At 41.8% G+C, this 27,466-nt stretch overlaps 1 protein-coding gene across 8 annotated transcripts in view; it reads right to left on the reverse strand.

Moving 5' to 3' along the window:
• Positions 1 to 27,466, reverse strand: part of ARHGAP22 (Rho GTPase activating protein 22) — a 130,163-nt gene that overhangs the window by 21,931 nt on the left and 80,766 nt on the right. For 7 of the 8 annotated variants that reach the window (XM_088059531.1, XM_088059527.1, XM_088059529.1 and 4 more), the window contains one exon: positions 14,244 to 14,420. In XM_088059531.1, coding sequence (XP_087915657.1) covers positions 14,244 to 14,420 — 177 coding nt within the window. The remainder of the gene's footprint in view (positions 1 to 14,243; positions 14,421 to 27,466) is intronic. The other variant, XM_088059528.1, reaches the window with a different exon arrangement.

Below are 27,466 nucleotides of genomic sequence, written 5' to 3' on the forward strand. Positions count from 1 at the left end.
AGACATTAAAGTCTTTTTCTTCATTCTAAAGAAGGGGAGACAGTGCCATCCAGTCACACTCCAGACAGAGTTAAGCTGGAAATAAAGCCAAAAGTTTACTAGAAACCTAAGGGTTAACTTTCCTTGTCATACCCTTATCTATAGCTAGGCCCTTTTGTTTGGTTTCAAAGTAGAAAAAAAACTCTAGCATGCCTGGAACCACATCCTTAATCTCAGAAAGATTCAAGAGATACTAAAAAAATGAGCTAGCAGAGCTACAGAATTTCTTTCCTCTACTCCAACAAGCTGCCTCTGTTCTTTAAAGATTTAGGTGACTCTTTGCAGAAAAAGCAAGCCAGGAATGATGTACTGACTAAGACACAGACAGGCTCTCTGTCCTGGCCTGAACAGCTCACCCACCAGCTCCAGGCATACAAAGCCTATACATTCAGCTATGCTGTCCAGACATGCAGTGGGCAGGAAAATATATGCTCTCTGCTACATTTTTCCTCATCAGAGGCTCTTATTTCAACCAAAATAAACTAAAGACAGAGATAAAGTCACTTTTTGAGTAGATTTTCTTCACACGGAGGACTAAGGACTCTGCATGTGCTTAAAGTGTGAAAAGTCCAGGCACACCTACGTCAGCTGTATGTGCAGCTTATTCCACACAAGTTAAAAGATGTGTGGGAAGATAATCAGGCTTACACCTGGATGCTGCTATACAACAGCACATACACCCGCGCACGCATGTGGTGCCTCACAGACAGGCAGCTTATGGATATAAAGATCGTGTACGTGCTCACCTGCACAGGTAAGTGTCTGCTTTTACATTCCCACTTTCATGCTAAAGTTCCCATTTATCTGTCCCTCTCACACATGAAAGCACTGAGAAAAAATCACGGGCAGACATTCAGAAATGCATATGCTTCCACAGCACAAAACACACACAAATCTTTGCTTCCCCTCCCCTGGCCCACCCAAGCACACACTTATGTGAATTACTGCAGCAGCAACAGGAAAAGGAGTTTAATGGTAGAAGCCATATGTACCTAAAAAATGATAGTCCCGAAAAACTAAACAATCCAGCCAACAAAAGAATGCAAGAATAGGGGGAAAAAAGGAAGCAAAAGACAATTAGTAATCAAGAAAAACTAAAATTACTTCCTCAGTCCCACAAATGGGTCTGTGGTACAACTTGGTGTCTTCTGACCCCATTCCCAGAAAGTGCAGTATCCATATACCAGAAGCTGATTGTTCTTGTCCACATGCATCCATTTAAATATTCTGGGTATATGCAAAGAGAAACGCATCTCCCCAGAACTATCTCCACATGCTAGCTTAGTATCCAGTAGTATTTTTGGCCACAGACTGTGTCCTTCCCACTCCTTCCCCCTTTGTAAAGTCAGCTCCTATTTTAGATTCTTAGCCTCTGTCTAAGGCTACACTTAGATACATGCTTTTCCTCTAGCAAAAGAAAACCATAACACATCTAAACTCTGGAAAATCATCTCATACCTCTGGTTCTTGTGCAGCACTCTGCTACATGACAGGCGCTGAGCTTCAAGCAGAAACCAGGCAGTGTCAGACAGCAGGAGCGGCAGAGAAAGAAAGTCCTGACTTCAGGCATCAGACACATTCTGAGTCCCAGCACTGGCAGCTTTCCATTCACCCAGCGCTACAGAGCACAGAGCAGCCGCTCTGCCCTGGGAGATAATCTCGGCAGCACATCTGGTCTTAGCTCCACAACTCGGCATTAATTATGACTTGTGCAGAAAGCATTTGAAATATCCAATGAGATGCAGAGCTCCCCGGCTCGCTCGGCACAGGGAAGGAGAGAGGAGAAAGACAGGCAGGTAGGGTCTTGCCCACCCTCGAAGCAGCCGCCAATGTAAACAGCAGCTAAGTATGGGTCACAAGTTTTAACAAAGGCATCCCCCATCGGCTCTGTAATATATTCATGCTCTAATTGCTTGTCAGATCTATTCTAGATAGCTGGAAAAGCTGAGCAACAGTTGCTGTCTGCATGCCACACTTTGGATCCTTCCTGATACAGGCAATATTCCTGTGCTGCAGGGAAGCTGGTGCCCTGCTCTGGCCTCCCATCTGCTTTCAAAGCACCAGAAACAGAAACCTAGTTTTGGAGGGCAGAATTTCCCCACAGTAGTCTTAGCATGCTCAGAGTACCTCCACAGCTCTGGGATAAGCTGGAAAGTCTAATAAAGCTCAGGGAAAGCTACACTCTTTGACCTGTGCAGTTTTTTTGGTGCTTACTGCCTCTACTTTAGCTCTTTAGAGAGAAGTTGCCTGAATTAATAGCTCAGCTGAATAACTAGTAGAGAGAGGAAGGCACTACAACTCATTACGTGTGAACCAATACCCAGGCACTTTATTTGCAGGAAGACATTCACATACCACCCCCCCAAACTCCTGCTCTCAGGGTAAGAAGTATGTCATTAACAAAAACGCTTACCATGCAATGCCCTGTGCAGTTGCACAGAGGTCAGGCCTCCATCCCATTCACAAAATGCACTCATGTGACTGCAGATCTGCAGCAGTCACCGTGCAAAACCCTTGCACCAGACTTCTGAGTAATTTTATCACTATTAGCTAAGTTTTCTCCCTCTGCAGGAAAAAAAAAAAGAAAAAAAAAAAACCAAACCAAAACAAAACAATAGAAACCCTCCTCCCCCCCCCCATCCACAGCTACTCATCTGCTTTAGCTGTTAAAATGTCTGCGATCACTCTATAGAGCACATTCACGTGAACTTAGTATCCCACCCCTTGCTTACCTACACTGTGACCCAGGTTGAACACACATGTCCAAGAAGATGCTGGTGCAGCAGACAAGCTGTGAGATTCTAGTCAGTGAGACAGTGTTGTCCCACAACAAACTTCTCTATATTCTTTGTTTTGACCAAAAGCTCCTGAGGAAAGAATGCCTCTCACCAAAAGTGAAGACAGTACTGGGATCAAAAGCTGCTTCAGTTCTTGAACATGGTGTGATTCTTACAGCTGTCATGTGCAGGGCCAGAAGCTGGGACATTGATGATCCCTTCCAAATCAAAATATTCTGAGACTGGCAATATAGTAAGGTATGCCTTAGCTGTTTAAGGTATGCCCTAAGTAGCATGATACTGCACAGCTAGACACCACAAGCTCAGTCAACACACTAGACAGTATTTAAAGCATACTAAAGATTATCTAGAAAGTGATGGAAAGGTCCTGAGTATTCTTCACCATTTTACTATCCTCTCTTCCCTTGTGGTGAACACAGCAGGCTGCAGGTTAGGGAGCCTGCCCACAATGCTAACTGGTGAGCAGGACAAATCCTTTTAAATGGCTGAGACACCAGAATCTCTGGCACTACTGGAATAATACCTCAAATTGTGTCACATCTGCTAATAACATTATGGAGTAGAGGACTCAGTGCTTGGGATGGAAGCACAGGAGATAGCAAATGCAGACTTTTATTTTTCCATTCACTTTTCCATTTCTGTTTTCCATCTCTCAAAACACAGGAATAAGGAGGTATCCAATGAAATAGAAAGTCATGCTGTTTGACATGGATATTGTTATACCCAAAGTATAATTAACCTGTGAAATTTGCAGCCTCTCTGCGCCCAAGGACACAGCATGACTCAAAGCACGATCAGACTTCAGCAGAACTTACAATGCTATGAGAAGATGAAGCTGACGCACGCTCTTCTCCAAAGAGCAAACACAGCTCTCTGGTGAGAGAAAAATGCTGGAGCACATGCTCGCTCACATCAGCATCAGAACTAAAGCAGAAAATGGCAGCTGCTTCAGTGTTGCTCCCTGCACAAGGGAGCTCTGCAGCTAGAGGTGTCCTGTGACAGCAACACTGTGCTACACACTCCACATGTAGCAACTGTCTTATATGAAACTCTCAATCCTTTTACAAACATGGTATTGAAATTCATGACTTAGACTATGGAATATGATGAGACTGGAATAAAAATCACTATATAATTTTTCTTCTGTGTTTTGAATTTGCACGTCACACTTGGATCCTGCTGTCTCTGTTAACCACATTTGTCAAAAATGAAATCCAAGGTTCATACATAATCACTGGATTGCAGGGGCTACGAACTCCAGAAGTACACTTGATACTGCAAGAACAGCAATATAATCCAAATAATTTGCCACATTATAAATAACATATCATTTTATTAAGCAACCAAAGCTCTCACCTGGAGATCTCTCTATACACATATACCAAGAAGAGAATGAGTAATGGAGACTGAACTCCCTCTTTTCCCACTGGTATGAAGTTATTTAACTGTACAAAAGTTTAGCAGATCTTATTTTCTAAATAACAATTTAGGATTATAAAATTGTTCAAACATTACACCTCCCATGAACTTGATGCTGGGGAGCTGGAGACATTTTCTTTTCCAGTGTCATGGCAGGGAGAGAGCCCCGGTATTGCTCTCATGAGCTAGCACCACTGCATTTATTCTGATGCAGGTACCAGAACAGGTAGAAAGCATCCTTTCTTTACACATCACTACAAGCCTCGAGATTGGCCGTTCACTACAGCTCACACAACCTCTGGAAATTTAGGTATGTTTCAGGCTTGGCATCTAACTCAGGTGAAATTCAGTCTTCAGTCTGGTTGCAACAGACAGGAATGGTGAACCTGCATGAACTCAAGAGTATTTCTCCTCATCTTTGACTGTGAGTAAACTTGTTGGCTTGCACAGCTCTAGCAAGTGCCCATGGGGTGTGTGTATTTTTAGATGCTGGCTTAGAGGATTAGCTAATATGCAGGTACACTCAAGCAGATCTGAGAGAGCTCAAATCTAGGAAATTGCTCTATTTGTACAGAAAGGGCCTAGGATCAAAGTTAGAACTAGAACTGAAGTTCCTTATTTTTTTGAGAAGGTTGAACCTTGTATAGACTCATTTTTTTAACTCAGGTAAACCTGGACATTTGAACATCATTTATCTGCTGAAAGCTGGCAGTGAACTGGCTAGAGGTGATCAGCCACAGAACCCAGTAGGAAAAACTTCAACACTAATGTCTTCTGTACAGAAATTTTCCCATTCCCTCCCTCTCCAAACACTTTGGTCGGATCCTTCTCTGAACAAAATTACATCCCCACACCCCTCACCTGTTCTGGGCTTGGGGGTCTCAACCTTCACTGGTGAAATTAAATCTTTTGAGGATAAACAGGCTTCTGTTTACCGACTGATGAAACAGTTCACTCTGGGTTAAAAATTTGCAAGTAGCTATGCTCACCTTCCTACCACAGTAGATTTTTCTTAACCTGTGTGATGTGTCTTCCCATATCTCTAAAATATGCCAGGAAAGGAATGACTAAACAGCATTGTAAATTACCCAGTGATGGACTGACCAGTTTATGCTCCAAACTGAGATTGCAAATGCTCATAGAGAAAAGATGATAAACAGACCTAAACATCACTTAACCACAACATTCTGAATTCACAGTCAATCCCCTGTTTATTGCTTTATTTCTCTCTAAACAAAGGCAAGAGCATTTAGGGAACAAAACATCAAGAGCAGCAAAAAATGCCTTTTAGCAAGCAGTGATCTGGACCAATGTACCCTGGACAACTTCTTTCTCCCCACAACCTAAGTATGTAAAGTATGATACTTAACACAATTTTTTACTTATTGACTCTTGCATACATCTAAGTTTAAAAGACAGCTTCCACACAATTGTCTCAAGCTATGTCTGTAAAAACCACCTGATCAGCAGGTCACCTCTTTCAAGAAGTGCTGTTTGTTGATGTCCCCACTGCACAGAAAAGTTTTACAAAAATTCTGGCTGTGGGCCAGTGAAAACCACACCCAGAGTAAAAATTACCAGTGTAATTGTTGCCACCAGTGTCTTGTCAATAGAGATGAATGAGAATTCCAGCTGTGGGCTCAAATGAAAGGACCATGGAGTCTGAAGCCTCTAGTATGGAATAAAAATATTCACCTGAATTTCTGGCCATCCAGGAACCTGGCAGGGACTGTGATCCACACTCACAGCCAACATTTAGTACATTAGGCACTTTTATCCATTCAGAAAGCCAAACAAGCTTATGTCCTGAAGCTTTTCCATATCCCAAGCTTTCCCATGTCCCAAGGTTGATAAGCTAAGCATAATAATTCATTGGGATGCAGACAGGATCAATATTGAGCACATGGATGTTTATCCAAATCAAACTTCATCATAAATACTTGTCAGCCTCTAACTTTCAATTGTAAAAGTCACTACCAGATGAATTGTATTTATTTCACCATTATTGTTATGGTTTCACTTTCTTTAAAATCAGTGATGAAAATCTGTTATCTAATTCACATATATTTATCTTTATCCTCCACTGTCCAGCTAAAATCCTCACCAACTTACAGCTTCACCACCCAAGCAATAAGGTCACTTAATAAATAAGGTCTAAGTTCCAGCAATAGCTGAACCTGACCAGCAGTGCTTGGGAAAGGGGCAGCATTTAGCTCCTATTTGTCAAATAGGTAAAATACTTCAGTAAATTTTAAAGCCTTTAAACACTTCTAGACACTTCTACACTTCTAGAAGTGGTAAAGGGCTGAATTTTCCCTTCTCTAACCTGTAACTCAGAAGACATGAAGGGAAACAGCAAGTCCAATTACATGATGATGAAGCAGAAGGAAAAAGGAACAACTGTGGATGGGAGAACAGTAACATTAGAAAGAAAACAGGAAAGGCGAGACAAGGTGAATTTATTTATTCTCAGCTCCTAAAAGGTTAGAATTGCAACCTGCAAGGAGCCGGCTACCATTCCCTTTCATTCAGTAATCACATATTCTCATAACATTCATCAAAGGACGAATACACAGAAATTAAAATACTTGCCTGCAAGCTGAGAAACACCACAGGAACACGTTTGTCCCATTAATACACTGCCAGGACATGCAGTGAGAACCACCAGTGTTTTAAAGGCTGTCAGCTCTCAAATGTCAAACATGAATCTAATGATTACAGGAATAGCTTCACTGAGAAACCACCAGTGCAGGGGTGGTACTGGTCAGACTGTGCTACAGGCAGTAGCCACCAACAATACAACAAATGTACAGCCACTGTCAACTCTCCATGGCACATCACAGCTGAAGAGACGAGGAAAGCAAACAAAGCCCCATCACATTTTATCTAAAGCTGAACTGCTCTTTGTAAAATGGGCACATTAAGCTAGTGACTTTTTTTCTTTCTTTGACTGCCCAAGTAGACTTATCTTCTGTGAACACATTTAATTTTATTTTTAATCCATTCATTCTTTTTATTTCTGCATCTTGTGTCAATGAGTTTCCCAGTTCAATTGTGCACTGAATGAAATGCCATTTTTTATTAGTGTAAACCTCATGACAGTGCAACTGTTCAAATTTTCCTTAGATGTGTCATTCCTGCAATCTTCTGCAACCTTTCTGCAATATTCTCTTTTCCCAGGACTTTTTCAAAGTAATTTTTTTTTGAGAAAAGAGTTTCTCCCTGAGGAGCCCTGACACAGCAATCTGAGAACACCCATTTCTGCCCTGGGATGCCCAAGCTCTGTACGGTCTCCACTCAGAGCTCAGACCAGCCTGGGCACTAATACTGAAAGTCACTGAAAAGCCTTGAGCCATCAGCTTTAGATGTGAAATATGTGCAAGGAGCTGGGGAACAGGACCTGACTTCTAAAGTTAAGATCTTTCAATGTCAGTAAGGATTCTGTTTTGATTCTAGTTTTAGACACTTCCATCAAATATTTCTACACACTATACACCAGCCTTGATAAGAACCACTCTGGCCCTTCTCTTCTTCAGGCTAAACAATCCAAGCCTCCTCAGCTTATCTCAGTATTTTCCTGCACAATCCTTTAATCATTTGAGAGGCCTTTCACTTGAGTCGCTCCAGTAATCCCATGGCCTTCCTGTCCCAGGTGGACCAGAATTGGACAAAGCACAAAAGATGTTTTAATTACTTGTGCCGAGGTGAAGGCTCACTTCCCTGAACCTGCTGGCAGTGCTCTTCCTAGAGCAGCCCAGGAATTTGCTGGCCACAAGGGTGCATTGCTGGCTCATGTTCAACTTGCACAAGAGCATTCCAGCTCTTCTCTGCAAAGATGCTTTCCAGTCAGTTAGCTCCCCACATACACTGTTGCCTACGTTCATCATCTGCAGGTGCAGGACTTTGCATTACTCTCTGTTGAACTTCATTGGGTTCCTGTTCACTCCTTGCTTCACACTGTTGAGAGCCCCTAAATGATGACACAATCATCTGATGCACCAATCAGTCCTCCCAACATCATCTACAAGCTTGCTGAGGTTGTACTTTCTCCCATTACCCAGGTCATTGACAAAGCTGTTAAACAGTACTGGCTCCAGCACTGGCCTTCACATCCCTTGCCAGATTCAATTCCAGATTGCTTTAGCCTTCTTTAGCCCATTCCTGCATGCTCAGAAATTTCTCTGTATTCCTCCTCTTAGGTCACCTGTCCCTGCTTCTACTTCTATGCTTCCTTTTTAGCTCATGAGCTTTGTCAAAAGCATCTTGTTCATCCATGCAATCTCTGCTACTTTTACTCAGTTTCTTGAGATTGAAGGAAGTAATCCTTGAAGATCCATGAGATCTCCTGGTCCCCTCTTCTCTCCAGGATCATATCCCACAGCATTCTTCCAAACAAGTGCCTATAGTCAAGGTCCATAGGTGTAATCTTTCTATGTGCCTTGCAGAATGATGCCGTCAGAGTGGTTCTTTTACAGATAGTAATTGTCACCTCAGGCAAGTCATCCTATTGCTCAATATGTCAGATCCCTCCTTAACAAAAAAATGAGGACAGTTGCCTTTCCCTACCTCAAGGCTGTAAGGTGATGGTAAAATACATTAGTCATACAGCAGTAATAGAAGCCTCAGATATATCTGAGATACGTTAGGGAGGAAAGAACTTAATCAGGTCTCAGAAACAGATCTTAAAACATTCTCTGTTGTAAACAGTTCTGGCAGTAAGATCCACTCCCAGCTTACTTTAGTTACTGTATTTTAGTTTCCACATCTGCAGGTGTACCATTTGTGACACTTTTGACTGGGGGCAAGGCTAACCCAGAACCTCCTTGCATCTGAGATGACTCAGGCATCCCTTAGTCCTGGGCAGATACCTGACCTCACAGCCCCCATCATCTTCCTCTTCCCCTGGCTGGGCCCATCTCCCAGCATTAGACAACAGCAAGAGCAAACACTGATAAGCTGCATCAGGCGCCAGCTATCTCTGTGCAGAGATAACACCAGGTATCAGGCACAACAAACACCCAGCACCACTCCCCACACACCTGGGGAGCCTGTACAAGGGAAGCCCACCCTGAGACATCCTGAAGGGGCTCCTCCTGACCCAGTCAGGAATCCTACTTGAGGCTGTCACTCTGCGGGAGCCCACTAACAAGAAAGGGAGCAGAAACCACCTCTCTGTCTTCAGACGGGGCAAATAACAGAAGCCACCTCCCTGCTCCTCTTCAATACCTCCTCAGTGGTATTTTAGCATCTTAAATTCACTGACATGGCTGCTCTTACTGGAAAATTCCCATCTTACAGGTGTTAAAAATCAAAACTCAAGACTCCCAAAACATAATGTCATACCCTAGCTCCTAAATAGTTCGGCACCCTGGTGGACATGCACCTAATATCATTATCTGACCTTCCAAAACATCCATGTTTGCTCTCCTGCAGATATTATCTCAGAGACATTTACTCATCTAAAGCAGGATTCTTAATTAGCCCTATGCAGGGCTAGTCTTCCATTACCCATAAGGAAATTGAGCCAGGAATTAAATTACACCTCAGATACGTTGTCCCGCATCTTTCAGCTCTCCCCTAATACAAGACATTATTTCACAAGGCCCTGGTTCCCAAAAAACACATTCTGTGACATGCTTTCTGGCAGAAAAATAAAGAATCCACACATCATGGTTTATCTCTATGGGAAAGATGTCTGAAATTAATGACAGGAGGACAGCTTCCTCAGTGGACATTTCTTCAGACCCCACCAGTTTAACAGTGACTGTTCCTCCTAAGTAGAAAAACTATTCATGACACTCTGGCAACACAAGTATTTTGTTACAGGGTAAAACTCTTCATGTTTGCCTAAGGGAAACACATCCCTTCCAACTGCTTCACCTCCCCTCCATCACAAGTAACTGATGAAAGTTTGGGATGAGGAGGAGGAGAAATTAGGATAAAGTAATGGAGAAAGAGAGGGGCTGAGACATGTATTTCTGGCAGAGAAGCGAGGAACTGCTCATGGCAAGACAGAATATGTAAACAGAAGAAAACAAACACAAACATAAATCAAGGTTAATGCAGAACTCTTCTGTCCCCATGCTGTGCTGTGAGAGAATTATGCCACCTGAGATTCAACTCAGGCACCAAAAAGTTTAGGATTTGTATCTCTCAGGCAGAAATTCAGTCCTAGACAAACTCTGTTTTACGGCTGACGTAAGACAGAAATGCGGAAGGCACACGAAATGGAACTTCCTTGCAGTGGGTGTACCTCCTCAGACTAGAAGTACACTCCCACCACACTTGTACAGAGCAAGACCTCCTCTCTCCCCCAGCTGCATCAAACACTTTCAATGCATCCAGCTTGGGAAGGGTGAGAGCAAAGTCATTCTCACCTAAGCCTATGGCCACAAACCCTTTGATTTAGCACTGTGGCACTGCTATAAGCACTTCACATTAATGAGCAGCCACTGAACAGCACAACTGTAGGACAAAGAGGGACTCTCAAGATAAGCTTTTAGTGATGTAAACTTGGAGCAAAATTTGCCACAGAGGTAAGAAGGATCACAGAAAACAGTTTCAACCACCCACTGTCAGAATGTGCTCCAAAACTCACTTTTATCAAGTCAGTGTGACAAACTTCTTTCTTAAAGACAATCGAAGTGTACGGCATACTCTCAAATCTCAGTTTACAAATTCTTCTGCTCTAAATGAGATATACTAGACTCAAGAATTCATGAGTCTAGGAGTCAAGGAAACTTATTAGAGATTATTTTTCCTATAAACAAGACAGCTCTTCTTCAAAAGACTTAGGAACTCCACAATATTATTTTAAGGGCACATTTGAAGCGTATTTCAAAGAATACATTCCATACGGCTTTTAAACCTGACTGTGTCTTCTATCAGTAATTTGTAATCCTTAGCAGCTTTGGGGAGTTTTCTGTTTTATTTTAAGAAGCCTTTGCTGTTCACCTTTAAGCACAGTTCATATGCCCGCACCAACACATAAGAATGTACCTTCAACCTTTTTATATTTATATTTCTTCAATACATCAGCGAAGATTAAAGTGTGGTTAAGCCTCCTCTTTTATCTTGGCATAATTCATTTTTGCACCATATCAACCTTCTCCAAGGCTGTATATTTGCATATTAATAATAATAAAGCCTGCTTTTTAACTCCTCCCTTTAGCTTAATATATTAAAAAGTGTTGATAGATAAGACTTGGCTCTCCAATTAGTGGTGGTGGCAAAGCAGAGTTCAAATTATTCCATTAAAACAGAGACAGCTATGTTTATTGTCCTCCCACATTTGAGTTAAGCTGGAATTTCACTCAGAGAAACTGTCCTGCTCTGATTATGATAGAGAAGGTGCAGATTTGATAATTTCTCCAAATTGGCTAAAAAACATTTGGGAACAACGGTTTGAATATCTTTACTGTTTCCCAGTTATTTGCATTCCTATACATTCTTTCTGAAGTGCAAAGGAACTGAGGATGCATCACCATGGTTTCTTTAAGCCAATTTTTGTGTGGGTTGCAGTCAGAATGAAGCAGCCTGCCCCTCTCCGTGCTGTCACGTCTCCCCATTGCCTGCATTGTGCTGGAGTTACTGGGGTTGCAGCTGCATGGTTAGCAGGGCCAAGAAACCAATCTACCTACCAATTAATCCTCCCCCCTTTTATTTCCTGCCGGGTCGTTTCCTACCGCACAACTCCTGACCACCAGTATCAGCAGAATGAAGCCTGGTGGAGCACACTGGGGAGTAGAAGACCACTCCTGACAGTGGCTGGCACTTCACCGTCTCAGAGAAGTGGCCACAACGTAAGAATCTGCTCTTGCAGCTTGGACTACAAAGCTGGCATAATCAAGCTAGCTTCAGGCTAATGCATTTGAGTATTAGGGCAGAGAGCTCAGGCTTGACTGACTGCCCAGCATGTACCCATGTCCTTGGCCAGTTTTATCCACAAGTAGAGAAAAAACATTGATCCACAGCTGCAACTCTTTCCAACTCTGCAAACACCAGTGCTTCTCTCTACAGCACTTAAGCTGGCTCTCACCAACAGCCAATGCAGCCTTTACTGATCACTGAACTTTGATCACTGAACCAGATCAAGTCTGCAGGATGTAGAAATAGCAACAAACAGAAGCTGCTGTATTCCCCCCTGCACTGCTCTAATCTCCCCTGTGCTGCCTTACTTCTACATTCTCATTACTTCATGTTTTTAATGCCTCATAAAGCTCCAGTTCCTGGAATCAATATGAGTATCTGCCTCATTTAAAGAAAAGACCAAAATATTATCTGACCACTTTGCAGAGAAATTCAAAGGTAAAGAAACTTAGCTAACTAATTAAGACAATACTATCCCCATAAAGAAACAAACAAACAAAAAAGGGAAATCCATCACTACCTTCATGCCATTCTCATGTTTCTGTTTTTAAAATATTAGGATTTAAAATTATTTATTATTTTAACACTTAAAGATGTTTGTTTTGAAACTACTTCAAGAGACTGACCAAACATAAACAAAACGTGAAGCCAAATTTGCACTGATACCAGCACTGCTGACAATATCATGCCCTAAAGATGAATACTGCTAGAGAGTACACCATTTATCGTGACTGAATGCCCCCTTTTTCCTCACAGTATTTCTGGAATGTACATTGCAAAGTTATAAAATACACACTATAAGGTCAACTACAAACAGCTACAGAAATACCAGTTCTGAAATTGTGAGACTTCTGATGGAGGACCTGCACTGACCTCAGTCTAAAAGACCCTTCACTGTGGACTGGAATTCAGAGGGGAAGCAAAAGAAGCACATACTCATGCTTGAGGAGAAATTCTGGTAGAACAGCTTTCTACTAGCAAAGAGGGCTTTTTCTGCCCACAGCACAACAGCACCACATGTAACCTCAGCTCAGACACAAGCTAACTTTTGTACCTACACCCTATCTGCTAAGTGAAGGACCTTGGAAAAAAATCACATCAGTAGAGATTTTATCTCCTCCAGACAAACCAAATACTGCTACCCAGAGACTCCAAATTTCAAGAGTCACTTGAAACAAACCAACCAACCAACCAAAAACCAAACAAAAAAACCAAACCCAGGACAAAAGTGACTAACAAACACTGGGTCTCCTTAGTATATCAAGGGCAGTTTTTCCTTCCTAGATCCTGGAAAACTAGTAACTTCATTTCAGCAAGAGTAATTGTATTACCTAACCCTTATCTGGCACTTTTTTATCTGTTCCTCTCAAAAGAGGTCAACAGCACTGTCTGCATATGATAGCACTATTTGCATGAACTCCATCAGTAGTACCCAAGTCACCTCAAACACAGTGTCCAATACCAGGCCAGTAGCTGCTGTCACCAACACCAAAACCAGAAGGAGACATCTGTGAGTCTGTGCTCTATGCTAAGCCAGAAAAACAACTCCTATCTTATCTGCTGACTCGAGAATTCAAAGATTGTGGTATAATATTGACAATGAAAGTCTGGATGTTTTGTTCATTTTAACTACAGGGATTGTCAACAGCTGTATTACCCCACAGGAGTTCACTCAGCCTGACCCTGTTCTTCCTCAGGCTACACCCCCATTGAAGCCTGTGGAAGCTTTGCCTTCTCGACTGGGCCCTACACTAACTTTAATTAAAGTTCTGCTGTCTCTGGCTATATGGCTGTTCAAGATGGGCATCTGCCCTTATGAAAGAAAATTGAGATAACTGGACAGAATCCTTCATTCCCATAAGGTCCACAGAATATTTTTGCTGTAAAGAATACTGACAATAGTGGTATGTTTGTTACCACCCATTTCTGACTGAGACAGTTATAAACTGTGGATGTGCACTCCCCTTTCATTCCTGTCCATCTCCTAACAAAAAAAAAATAAAAAAAATTAACCCCATCTTTTGCTTCAAAACACTTCAGACAATCAAGAGCTTATCTAGACATCTCAGTGATTTTACAGTGTTACACGTATCCTAGTATCACAAGAATATGTTTTACCTTGAGGCAAATGTTTTAATTTATGTGCATTTGAGCTATTTGCAATACCTCCACCAAATGGAGCCCATATAACCCGTCGGATGGCTTTCACCCAATCTTCCATTTCATTCTGGGAATTAGCCATGAGCAGGAAAGCCTCATGATTGACAGGCATCTTTTCCCGGTCCCCTGCACCACCTGAAAGACAGAATAAAAATCTCTTTTAGTATCCTCTTCAGAAGAGAGCAACCAAAGTTTAACACCATCAAAAACATTGGTCAAAGTAACACTATTATTATTTGAATTGAGCAGTTTTTCAGACAATTCCTGCTGACGTCCTGCAGCACCCACAGAGCACAGGTTGATAGAAGATCAAAGCAGAAATGCAAAATATGCATTTCCAGTGTAAGGAAACTTGGAGATGTTGTATCTGCTGTCTCAGCAATAAGAAAAGCAAAGGTACAGGCGGCAAGACTCTATAGGAAAAGAAATTAATTCCACATACCTGTGTTGAGGTATTGAGAGATTTTTACCCAAAAGAGGGACCAAGTGACATACAAGACATTTGAAAATGCTTCAGATGTAGAAGTCACAAGATCATCTGCTTTCCCCAAGCCTCTGGGATATTTATAGTCTCAATACAAAGAGACCCATTCTGATTTTGGATCCAATTCAGAAGAAAGTTAAGAGATGGGGGCGTGATTCTGACACTTCCACTTGATGTAAAAACTTTAGGAGCTATTAACATTGGTGTGTAGCATCTCAGAAAGGCACTGACAAGAATATAAAGCTGTCACAAAAAAAAAATTGTGGCTACTCCAACACTTGAAACATTTTGACCCTGCTTTTCTTGTTTCATTTTTAGGTCAGCACTCTAACAATTTAAATCTTCCCCTCACCCTTCATTTTATGTTCCAGAGCTGGATACAACCGAGTGAGTGCCACACAAACACATAAAAGCTTTATTAGAACAGCCTCTGTATGAAAAGGCTACTGATCCTGTCCAATTCAGCAGCTGCATCCCCAAAGGCCTGGAGCTTCTCCATCACCATGGAAACTGCCTGTGGCTTTGCTACAGAGATAGCATCTGAGCTGTGTGTCACTGTCATTTCCATGCTTACATGGCTTTCAGCACCTACTGGCAAGCTGAAGCTGCCAGCCTGTGCTGAGCAGCTGAGATTATCTGCCCATGGAATTCAGAGATAAGAGCAGGATGATGGTATGCTGTGGTTTCTGCAGAGCTGATTTAGCATACACAGAACATGTGCTTCTTAAATCCTTGCTAATCTGGGGAGAGAAGCAAGCTGGGAGCTGCCTGCAAGCCAGGGAAGTACTTTTTCTTGCTATTAATTGTTTTCTTGCCTTGACACACCCATGGAACATTTATTGATTTGCAAAGCAGAAGTGGAAAAATGAGATGCATTGGGAAATATTTTATGGTTCTCCGAGAAGCAATTCACTAAACTGGGAAACTGAGGCAGTTTTTCAGTAAAGAGGAGAAACAACAGCCACCAGGGACTAGTCATGCAGCTTAAGAAACAAAAGCCATGATGCTTTGCCCCTACATGTGCCCAAATTCTCTTGGACAGTCTCCCACTTTTTAATTTACTGAATTATTCATATTCCTTAAGGTATATAAAGAGAACAGCTCTCTAGCTCAAGGCTAGGATGCAGGCATCTGAACAGATCAATGTCCCACCATATTCCACTGCAAGGATGACATACTTCATCCTTTGTATACAAAACTGTCTGCCCAGGAAACTGCAGTCTGAAATTACTGTCATTGCCTAAATCTTTTTTACCAACATACTCATGGTGGAAAAGCAGAGGTCATGAAGTATAATTCTTACACCTTACCCAGCAGACCTACTGACACACCCTTTTTCACATCCAAATGTTTCATAGGATATACGATTGAAAAAGGTTTTCCACGACCCTCAATACACATCAGAAACGGGTTTCAGGATGTGGCATTTGGCAGATAGCCTGAGCTCAAGCTAGGCCATCATTCTTCAAAGGAATGAAACTGCCTCTAAAAGACATTTACTATATGGGTCCCACCACCAGCAAACCACTGAGTTTGGTCAAGGTAAAAATACATTTTGTTCTTGAGTTTAAAGGGGTCAGCTGAGCTCTTGCCCACCCAAGCCATCAAGGGCAAGAAGAGACCAGAAGCTTATCTTAGAATTAATCACAAACTAAATTTAGTGGAATTAGCTGCACTAACCCATAGCAAGATTGCCATAAGAATCACAATGAGCAGAGGATGGAGATGACTTACTGGACTTCTGCAAAATTGGCATCTTCTCAAGGAATCACTATACCAGAGGCACCTGACTACAAGTCCCCTTCCCCTAAGATGTTACTTTGGACCAGCCAGCTGCTTTCTAAACCTTCATAGACAGCTTTCATGCAAGCATTTAAGGTGATAAAAACCGAAACATTTATACTTTTACTTGAACCTGCAAAAAAGCAAAAACTGGATAGGAAAAAAAGATTTCTGTACACACCAGACCTGAGATTCTACCCAAGACTACACATAGTTCCTCCATGCTTGCCTTTCCCCACTGAAACTTGAAATAGGAGCAAGGTCATGACCCTACAATCTGCCTGTGGGAGAGTCAGTAGTGACTGGACATGTAAGTACAAGCAAATGAAGGCAGCTCCACACACAAACACCAGCTTAGAAATAAGAATGAACTTCAGAATTGCTTCTTATGTTAGCAAAAAGTGACTATGCAGTGGCAGAACACGGAGACCCACCTGTAAACATTTTTAGTTTTTAATAACATTTTACTCATATTTCTTTATACACTTGGCTGTTTCCTTCCACTACATCATTGAGGCATCAAGCAGAAAAATTAGGGCTTACTAAAAGGCAGAGTTCAGATACATCTCTCTACATTCAATACCTTTTCAGTTTTGGTAGTCACAAGAATGAGAAAGAGCCAAATTCAAACACCTAGATCTTCTTAAAAAACAAACAAACAGAAAAACCCAACAACCTCCACAAACAAACAAACAAACAGCCCAAGGAAACAATGTCACAAGAAACTTCTTAGAAGTCTAGAATTTTGCCTGAAACTCACAGATGATTTCTTCTGTGGGCTCAGACACAAAGCAGGATCCTATAATAGATTTCAGGTTTGAATTGGAAATGCAACACTGTATCAACTCAAATGCACTAGACTTTAGAACTGTTTTAGGAAAACAATTTCAAAGCTTCCTGCCCTGAAACACTTAGGGACAGAATTTTAGTTTTGTCTCTCACAACAGGATGAAGTTCATATTAAGCTGCTGAATTCAAACCTCTTCTCTGCCATTGCAGGAGCTCCAGCCCTTACTGTGGTTGATGCTAAGCTCTAACCCTGAAGCACACAAGCTCTATTTCTACGGTGTGAATCAAACAGGGTGTCTGGCTACTCAGCACCATGATGCAGAAGAGCACTCCGTTAATGATTTTAAACACAGACAAGGCTTTTTCATACCCTTGAACAGAATGTCTCACTCATCTTTACTCAAGCTTCCATATAAGCAAGACTGGGCCTCAGAGACAAGCCCTGCGTAGCTCAGGATTGCCATGGGCAGACACTCCAGTCCTTCTGCTCAAAGCTACTTTCATCTCCAGACCAGAGATGAAATAACTGCAAACACAAACAGAGTTCAAGTATCTCAAAAGATGTGTCAGGAACAGGGGGCTTAACTCTGGGGATGAATAGTCCATCTGCTTTAGCATTAGCCTGTGACCAGGGGATCCTGTATTCTGTCACCTGCTTCAGGCTTCTCGTTGCTGTACACTGGGCAAGATGCACTGGATTTCATCCTTATCCATGAAGCAAGCTGGCAGCTCTATTTGTCTCTCATCCAGGTATACAGAAACCAAACAACTTGGAGAATGGGAAAGGTGATGGCAACCGTGTCAGCATATACAGTAAATGTAAGAGCCTAGGAGGATTAACAAACTTGCTTGGCTGTTGCTCTCCCTCAAAACAGCTGCAGGTCCCAGCAGACTTGAAATCTTTGCTGCCCCTGCCCCAAGGTGCCTTTGTCAAAGTGCTTTACATACCCTGGTAGGTATCTTTGCCTGGAGGGAACAGTTGAGCTCCAGTGTTCAAATGCTTTCTTCTCCAGGACCAGACTAACTCAAGCTGGCAGAACTGCTCTCTGCCTGCACTCACAGTTTCTTCATTTCATATAGCCTGGGAGCCATGACCTGCTAATGTCTACCTCCCAGTCCTTAGAGTTGATCCTCCTTTCAGCTTTCCCCCCATGCCCCACACAAGAGAACGTTAAATGCAAAAACATTGGGACTAAATCTTGCTAAAGGTGAGATGGGGTGCAGCAGGAATCACAACCTACTCTTCAAGGCCCTGTTTACTGAATTTTTATCTTTTTTACTATCTTTGGACAGGTAAAGATTCACTGGAATGTGTGAAACATAAGGTATCATTTTGTTACATTTACTTGTCCTGCCATGCGCTCCTGTTCAAAGAACCTGCAGCAGACAGGCTGCATCTCTGCCTTTATACAGCTCTTTCCTGAGGAAAAGCTTGAATTTTTTGTTTGCCTTGAACCTCATTCAAGCTTAACCTTCTTAAGATCACTTGTGAAGTCAAGCTTTAGATCCCCTTTGCCTGTATGGAAGAGAAATTCGGGGGAACAGGACTGGACTTCTGCATGGGAGATGAGACTACCTCACTGCATGTGAAAGGAGGAACTTCTATATACTCAAGCAATGCTGCTGTTGGGTTCTGAAGTAGGCAGTTTCTCCTTGTTTAGGTAACTTCTTTTACTTCCACCTCCCTATTCTGGCTTGCCTTTCACCCATTTCTTACATCATTCCCCTTACTGATGTGCTTGCGTCCTGCCCTTATATGAGCCTCCTGAGAAGCTACACCACTACAGCAACTTGTGTATGTGTACACATTGACGTGTTTGTTGACACTTTTGCACTGCTTTGGTGTGGACAGCAGCTGCAGCATTTTCAGCGAGAGTGAAATCCAGCTGGCCGTGCGCAGGTGCAGCTGCAGCGCGGGAGGTGACCTGCAGCTCAGGGCTGGACTGGGGAAGGGTGGCTGGTGAGAACCACAGGGCCCAGCTGACGTGTCTGCCCTCAGTGCTACAGCAAGTAGTGACAGGAAGCCTTTGATTGCAGACAAGCAGCAACAAAGATCTTGACAAATGGTCAAAAATCAGCACTCGCTGCTGAGAAGAACAATTGCAATTATTCATCTTCCCTGACCTGGTCTTTATGATTGACTTTAAGGTGAGTATCAGAATTTGGGGCTCAAAGATCTCCCTGATAATGAAAGAAGGTGAAAAATCAGGAGATTAATTTTGTCAAGAATAAGGGCAGCTCTGTTAGAGGGAGTCTTTCTTTGCACAGCAGGAAAAAAAACCCAAAGAAAATCAGTCTTGATCTCTGGATCAAAAGACGAAAGAAATATCAACGAGTAAGTGGAAGTTCATGAAGAATGCTTTGAATAGACACTTGAAACCTAATTCCATTTCTTCGGTCTTCTTACCTTTAATTTCAGCTAATGCTGAACCTCTACTCTGAGCACTTTCCACCTCAACCAAAGGTTTTCAAGAGTCTGAATGCTGCAGATGGACCCTGTCTGTTACAGCTGAATCCTGGGTTAGCCTGCCATCAGCATCAGTTTAACTTCTCTGCTTTTTTTTTCTGGTTTTTTTTTTTTGTTTATTTTTTTAATTTTTTTTTTTCCAGAATTACTCTTTCATAAAAGGGGAAATTCGTTGTGAGTATGAAACTCATCTTGAAATGGTCCATTTAGGCTGCCTGAGAACAGAAAAAACAGCAAGCAAAATCTGAAGCAGTCAAGGAGTGAGATAAAAATGAGGAAAGCTGGGGATTTCCCAGTGTGGATATGATTTGTGAGGAATTAAACAGTAAATAGTGATGCGTGCTTGCCAGAATTTTTTTATTTGTATCTGTTCATCTATCAATATATAGAATATATGAGTTGGAAGTTGATTTGGAGCTGAGTAAATACGCAATCGTATTTTAAAAGGCAGACAAAATTAACAAAAAACAAGGCACAAGAATTTACTATCATGTGGAGTGCAAATGAAAGAAACAAGCTTTGAATCAAAATACATTCACTGTGTCACTGTTCTAATGGACAACATAATGGCATTTTTTCCTAAAGAAACAGGCACCTTTGTAGGTGAAAGTTATTTAATTTCTACAGATTGGAAGGAGCTTAGGGGGATTTTAACATTCAATATTGATTTGGTTGGGTCAACGAGAAAATTTTATTGTAATGAGGAAGTTCGGCTCAAACTGATACATTCACATTTTCTTAGGGCAGGATTTACAAGCGTGCACTAAAATCTCATTGACTTCTCAGTCAAATATTAAATGCCTAATTTCCTAAAGCACTTTTTATTTCACCAAATTCCATGGCGATTACAAGCAGAAGTTGATCAAATTTTCAAGTCAAAATCACTACGGTGGATTTTGATGAGTCTGTAAATGGTTTGTCGATATCGTATCTTAGACCTCATCCCAGAGAATAAAGCAAAAGCAGGCAAACACTCTAAAGCCACTGCCATCTATTAAGCAATCCAAAGGCCCTGTGATCTCTTCTCCCCTCCCATGCCTTCTGTGGCTTCAGAAGCCATTAAACTGCTTTAAAAATGCATCAATAAAGAGATGAGACCTCAGAACTGTGGTTTCTTATGCAAAAACATCTGACAAGATTTAACATGAACAGAGTCACTAATAAAGATTCTCTGTACTGGTACATGGACTACAGAAAACCCTTATAAACCTAAGGCTAGTGATCTGTGTCAGTTGTCAGGATCAAGTGTGGGATTACTAAAACTATATGAAAGAAATAAAGATGAAACTAAATCTTTGGCCTGTTGTACATAAAACCTGTGTCTGGCTAGCTTGACAATTCTGACTGGAGATGTCTTTCTTGATAATTCATGTGGCCTTATTACTCTAGACTTTTATCTATTAATTAAAATGAAGAACTGTTTAAGACGACCAACCACTTCAAATAAAGCAATGCCTTGGAAACAAACAAAACCCACATTCCAGGTAGGCCAAATGCTAGTTGGTGATGTCACACTCCAGGAACCATAGCAAGCAGGAAAATAAAAGATTCAGGATAAGAGGAAGGGAGAAAAATAACTTCAAGTACTCTTCAAGGAAAAGTAAGTAGAATTGCACATAACTCACCTTGAACTTCAGCTTGTAAAACCTGCTTACATGAGTTCAGTGCTGTGTAATGTTTGAGTCTAATTGAGCTGATTTTTCCTTAATGTGCTTTATCTGCCCTTGTCTGAACTTCTCCAAATTTCAGTAAAAAAGGCTCAGCAATTTTTAAGTTACACTTCTAGCATTAAAAGCATATTTATGGTACTAGTACATCCATACACTCATGTGTCCCTGCTTTCAGTTATTTGCAGTTTCAGCAAAGAGACTACTACTATGCTGCCTGGGAGATGCTGCTCACTGTGGCCATGAAGTACAGCTTAGGTTGGCTGAAGTGACTTCAGAATGGAGGAAAGGCCACTTCTACTGCAGCAGCCCAATATTTAGTGTTCAGATGAGCTCAGGCGTAACATTCAACTGAGTACATTTTTTTTTCAAGGACACAGCATCTCCCTTATACTAGCACAGCTCAGGCACCAATCCCTCCACCTTCTGCACACAACTACTTTGCTCCATAAAAGGAACAGACACTAACAACGATCACACTGCCTCCCCAAATGCAGAGGTTTCAGGAGTTTGTGAAATGTGCCCCCAAGACTGTACGGTATCCCTATAAACAAGCTGTATTTTAACTGCTTCGTTATCGGCTTCTACTAGCTAGCAGCAAGGGATGAAAACTTTCCAACATGGTCACAAGCTAGTTTGGGAGGCCAGCAAGGAGGACTGCAAAGAGGAGTCAATCAAAATAATCAACATGAGGAACAACTACTCCACCAGCAATTTCTAGGAGCTGCTTGACACTGCTTCACTTTTGTTGCAATTTGCGTGTTTCATCCCAAGTGTGAATTCCAGATATTCTAATCATGTCCAAAGACACCTCAGGAGTTAGACTGCTTTAAACCCTTCTGGCTCTCAACTCAAGTAATGTTTCCTGATAGGAGGTTACTGTGGAGATTGAACATGTTCAATTAAAAGCCTGCATCATAACAGACAGGCTTCTTAGGTGGAGCTCCCACAGTGCAATGGCACTTCACTGCCTCTTACAGCAGTATCTACTGACAAAGAACACAAATTTAGGGTATAGTGTTGCCTCTGCCAATGCTAACACTGTTTTCCTTGCCAGAGCTCCTAATGAAAAAGAATCTGAAAGCGTTGGGAGCCTGGGCATAGTTGCAGTTCAGCTCCTTCCATTTACACACACTTGTGCTCCAAACTTACAAACCTTTTCTTTAGAATCTGTCTGACATGTCACCAGCTCTCAAGGAGCTGTTCACCTCATGATGTGTCTGTCTTACAATAACAACAGGACAACTTCTACCCCTCTCTACAGGTGTCCTGGAGGGGGTAAGGAGGGAAAGATGTCATTTCATCCCCACGTGGAAGAACACCTGGTGATGCTAAGTGGGGATGACAAGGGAGAGCAAGAATTTTTTTTTCCCCCAGCACATTCTGCAGACAGCCCCATACCAACAGTAGGCTGTTTTCCCTTACCCTCCTTTCTTCCACTCCAGAAAACTAACCCTTACTGTATTTCCTCGGTGTATTTCAGATCTAGAGAGTTATAATGAGCCCAGTCCTTTATGGTGATGGTTTGGAACTGCCTGGACTATGTGCCTACAGTCATTTCACTGATTTTAACCTCTGATTTTAAACGAGAGGAAATGAATTTTTTCTCAGGCCAGCAGAAGCCATACACTCACAAGGAAGCAGTTTAGGCCAGCTGGAAGGAGCTGTGTCTGTCTGTACAAGGCACATTGCAGGAGACATCTAAATTAAGGCAATTTAATTTGAGGGTACAAAAAAGAAGTTACAAATATATGTATGAAAGACTCAAAAAATAGTAGCACAGCTGTGCAAAACAGGCCATATGGTTCCATGTGGTTCTCCAAAGCTCAACACTTCCGAAGAATGTATCAAATTATATATTCCAACTGTGGTTATGTTTACATGCTATTATAAGGGAGGAAATTCCTTCCTGACCAAAGATGATGATACTTCATGCTTTGAAAAATCTGAATGAAAATGACTGGATAATTTTTATGCATTACCATACAACCACAAGTAATTTTCTAATTCTCATAAATTTCTTCAAATCTTTCACAGCAAAACAAAAGTCAAGGAAATTTTTATATTTTGACAATAAATTGCTTACCATAACATAAGAATAGTGAATTCTTATCTATCTTTTTTAATTATTTCATATTGGAGAGATAATATCCAACTTCTGCACTTCTCCTGAACTGTTGTGCTTACGTTTGCCAGGTCTGCTCCATGACAGGAATGAAGTGGTTCATGACTTATGAATACATCTCTCTACAACCACCTTTTCCCTCCACCTTGCCACTCATAAGGCTATTTTTTCTTTCTCCTGCACTTAATCCACTATGAAACCAAAGACATCCTCACTATTTTTAAAAGACTATATGTCTCCCATCTTAGCCAGTGCTCTGAACCTTGAACTAAGGAGAATGGAAAAGAAGCCATCCACTGGTAAAGCTTAGGCTGCAGATGCCAGAGCTTTTAGCTGAGCCTGTAAAGACTGATTCTCTCTAGACTGAATACAGAGTACTGCAGAAATTCAAGCCAACCAATTACGAACATTATTATCTTCTTTAGTAAAGTAACTGAAGCTTTACAAGCACAGTTTTGGCAGCAGCAAATTAATGGACTATCATTAAGGACTCAACAGTTGCAGACTTTGTTTTTACAAAAAGCAAAGCTATTTGTCATATTAACACAGAGAAAGGACTGAAATGCGAAAGCATATATACTGTAGGCCTTTGGCAAAATGTTGACAAGTTTGAGGAAACCTTGCCAATACTAATGATGAGACAATGCAGATGGAAGTACTGCTGATCCACGTCCAAACTTAAGAGCTCAGGGATATTCTGATCCAAGTCTGTAGCGCTGCTACAGTTTGCACAGACTAACAGTTTTACAGCAGTCTCCTCCTGTATTTGGCTATGCATTGAGTGATCAGTGAATCTTCTAAACATGACTGCGTAGTATGCAGCATTCTTCACTGTCACAACAATGGTCCTTGGGAAAAATGGGAAGTCCATGTTTGTCACTCGGGCCCAGCGCTGCAGCCACTCAGAACACAACTGTTCCTAAAGGACTCCAGGCTGGGCAATGCAAAAAGCTGAGCCTCAATTCTTTGTGCTTTAGGACAGCTGTCAGTGAACTGCTACCAGAACAATGCTTAGAAACACCAACTCTAATTCTGTCCATTCACTGGCAATGGAACAAACTCCTCCCAGTTAACAGCATTATCAGAACACCCACAGAAGTTCCTTTGAAGTAGTTAATTATTAGCTGATATAACTTCACTATTCAGAAACATGCTGGTTTAAATCAAATTTAAACAAGAAATTAAAAAACCTGTTAGGTAAACAACTCATCCTGAGAAATGCCTTCAGCTGGTGGCCTTGTTCCCACTGAAGTTCAAGGGAATGTTGCACAGAATGTTTCTGACTGGATTTTCCAGTGAGAGTTCTGTCTTGAAACATTTTCTGCCAATATTACACACAGATGTACCCTCCCACTGCAACCCATCCTGACAGCTGTGTGTCTCCATCATAGGCCAAAGGCCTGCACATAGGTACTGTCTCATCTGACAAGCTGACACAGTCACCTTTGAGTTGTAGAGGCAGAGAGTAAAGCTCAGGTGTATAACCTTAGAGCTCACAGTTCAGGCAGACTGCTCACAGAAGGACAATTTAGGGTTTGGGACTATTCAGTTTTCATCCATCCCGCACAGCAGAACTGCCTGAAGCATTACTGTGCAAGCTTCCTCTCCCACAGCGCAGAAAGTTCACCAGCACCAAGCCAATCAGCCACTGAGCTATCACTCTTCCAAACAACAGCTTCCAAGCTGGTACAACATTCCTTCTGGGACAGCTCAGTACTTTTGGGCTAGGGCAAACCCCAGTGAAGTGACAGGAGTCCTTGAACTTTCCCTGGTCTTCCTAGATCTGAAAAGCACTGTAGTCTACATGTTCTGTCCTGATAGTCCTCATCCAGAACAGCTGGCCAGCAAAAGGGAAATCCTTGTATGTGAAAACCTGTGTCAGCAGCTTCCTCTCCACTACACCAGCACTCACAGTCTCTCAGCAAAGCACACTGACACCTACTGAGGGCTATACTATGTTTCCAAAATGTCCTTTAAACAATCTTACATTATTTGAGAGTTTACAGGTCTGCCATGTTTCAAGCAAAGGCTACTGATCAGAGCTAGGTCACAGTCCTAGAAAGACTGAGTCTCTTTATTACCAAGGGAAAATAAAAGAATTTCCACAAAGGAGCACAGAAAGGAGACAAATACTCAGGAGACATTACAACTCACTGGAACCTGCCCCAAAAGTCCTGAAGGCTAACAGAGGTATGTACAGCGATCCAGTGTAATAGAGCAACTTTCTCCTGGTGTGAGAACATATTTGATGCGTGGATGACCACACTGGGCTGCCAAACTCTGTAACTACATCCCAGAGCAAGAAACACTGCACATGCAGCTTACACATGGCCATTTTAAGGCCCACATATTCTGGGGAAAACTGGCCATCAATGCATTTTATGATGTTCAAATACAGAAGATGAAGTTCTTATTCCTAAGAAGTAAAAAGCCTTGCTCAATGCTCCTTGTGATATACTACTCAAATAGAAATGCCAGCATTGCCATTTGAGCTGATTCTGCCAGTAGTATGAACAACATAAATTAAATCTAATTACACAGATTTAGGCCACAGAGAACTAGAACTTGCATAAGACCAGCAGAATATCACCCTCACTATTTGGAATGCCCTCCATAGGAAATATATTTGTGTATTTTTATGCTTATAGAAGCAGAAAGCCCATTCTGAAAATGCTGACATAAGTTGAGCTGCTGCACGGATTCACTGAGCCTGGCTGGTCGACTAAGAAAAATGCAGGGAGGAAATAGGGCACAATATCTGCCTCGTGAGCCTCCTCTTTCTCCTCACCCTGCTCCTTTCTTGAGAGCACAGAACTGTATGCAGCCATTGCAGGCAGAATGTGTTACAAGAATTTGTCTTTGTAGTCAAAGGCAGAATAAGAGCCAGAAACCAGGATCTGCTTAGCCAATGACAGGTCATGTATTAAAAAGCCTTCCAGCTGCTGTTTCAAAACAAAGAAATCTTGATAAGCCTAAAGGCAGCAGCTGCTGCCAACAGCATGCTGCCTTCCTTACCTTGGGGACACCTGATGAGCTGCTGCCTGTTTAATATTACATTAAAACAGCAGCTTTCCAAATAATTAATTATGTATCTACAGTGAAGCTGTGGTACACAGGGGGCTGGGAGGACATGGTTTGGAAATCGAAGAACCGTTTGGGTTAATGGTCTGCAAGGCTGGAAAAAAAAAAATTACTGATGGCTTCATGATTTTTCAGAGACCCAGTCAGGTAACAGAGGGAATGAGGGGAGCATAGCAAGTGCCCCCTACTCTTCTCTTCTACGTTGTTTTAAATGAAGAGGAATCAGATGAGTTTGAAAGTCCCTAAAAGGGGTTTCACATCTAAAATACAGGGAAAAATAACAGGGCTATAAGCTTGTATGGCTTGTGACTGCAGCCAGTTTCAGTGCTCTAGCATTAAAGACATAGAAGGTTCCATTGCATCATGCTCTTTATTTAAATGGTTAATACTGTGAAAGCAGAAACCCAAGACAGCAGTAAACTATTGTCTTGAAAGCCTGGTCTCTGCCAGTTACCTCTCAGTGAAAACTCAATCCATGGTCTCTGAAGCAAATCTGCAAGCATTTGTCAAACAGACACAGCTTTCCAGCCTTCCAGAGAGGTTTCAATTCTCTTGCCTTGTTTAATTTAAGTTCACCAGTTAGGTGATCCAGATACCTAATTGGGAGAGCATTACATGCTTATAATGATCATAATGAAGGAGCAGATTTCTAAATGCAAATCCAAGCCCTTCTAAGACTCAAATGCTCCTGTTTTCAGATATTCTAGTCCCGTCTTTGAGTATATATAAATACATACATACATACATATATATACACACATATATACATACATACATATATATATA

The sequence above is a fragment of the Pseudopodoces humilis genome, chromosome 9 (assembly GCF_049639895.1).
Source record: "Pseudopodoces humilis isolate 2021_Gansu_Grassland_sample_001 chromosome 9, ASM4963989v1, whole genome shotgun sequence".
NCBI lineage: Eukaryota > Metazoa > Chordata > Aves > Passeriformes > Paridae > Pseudopodoces > Pseudopodoces humilis.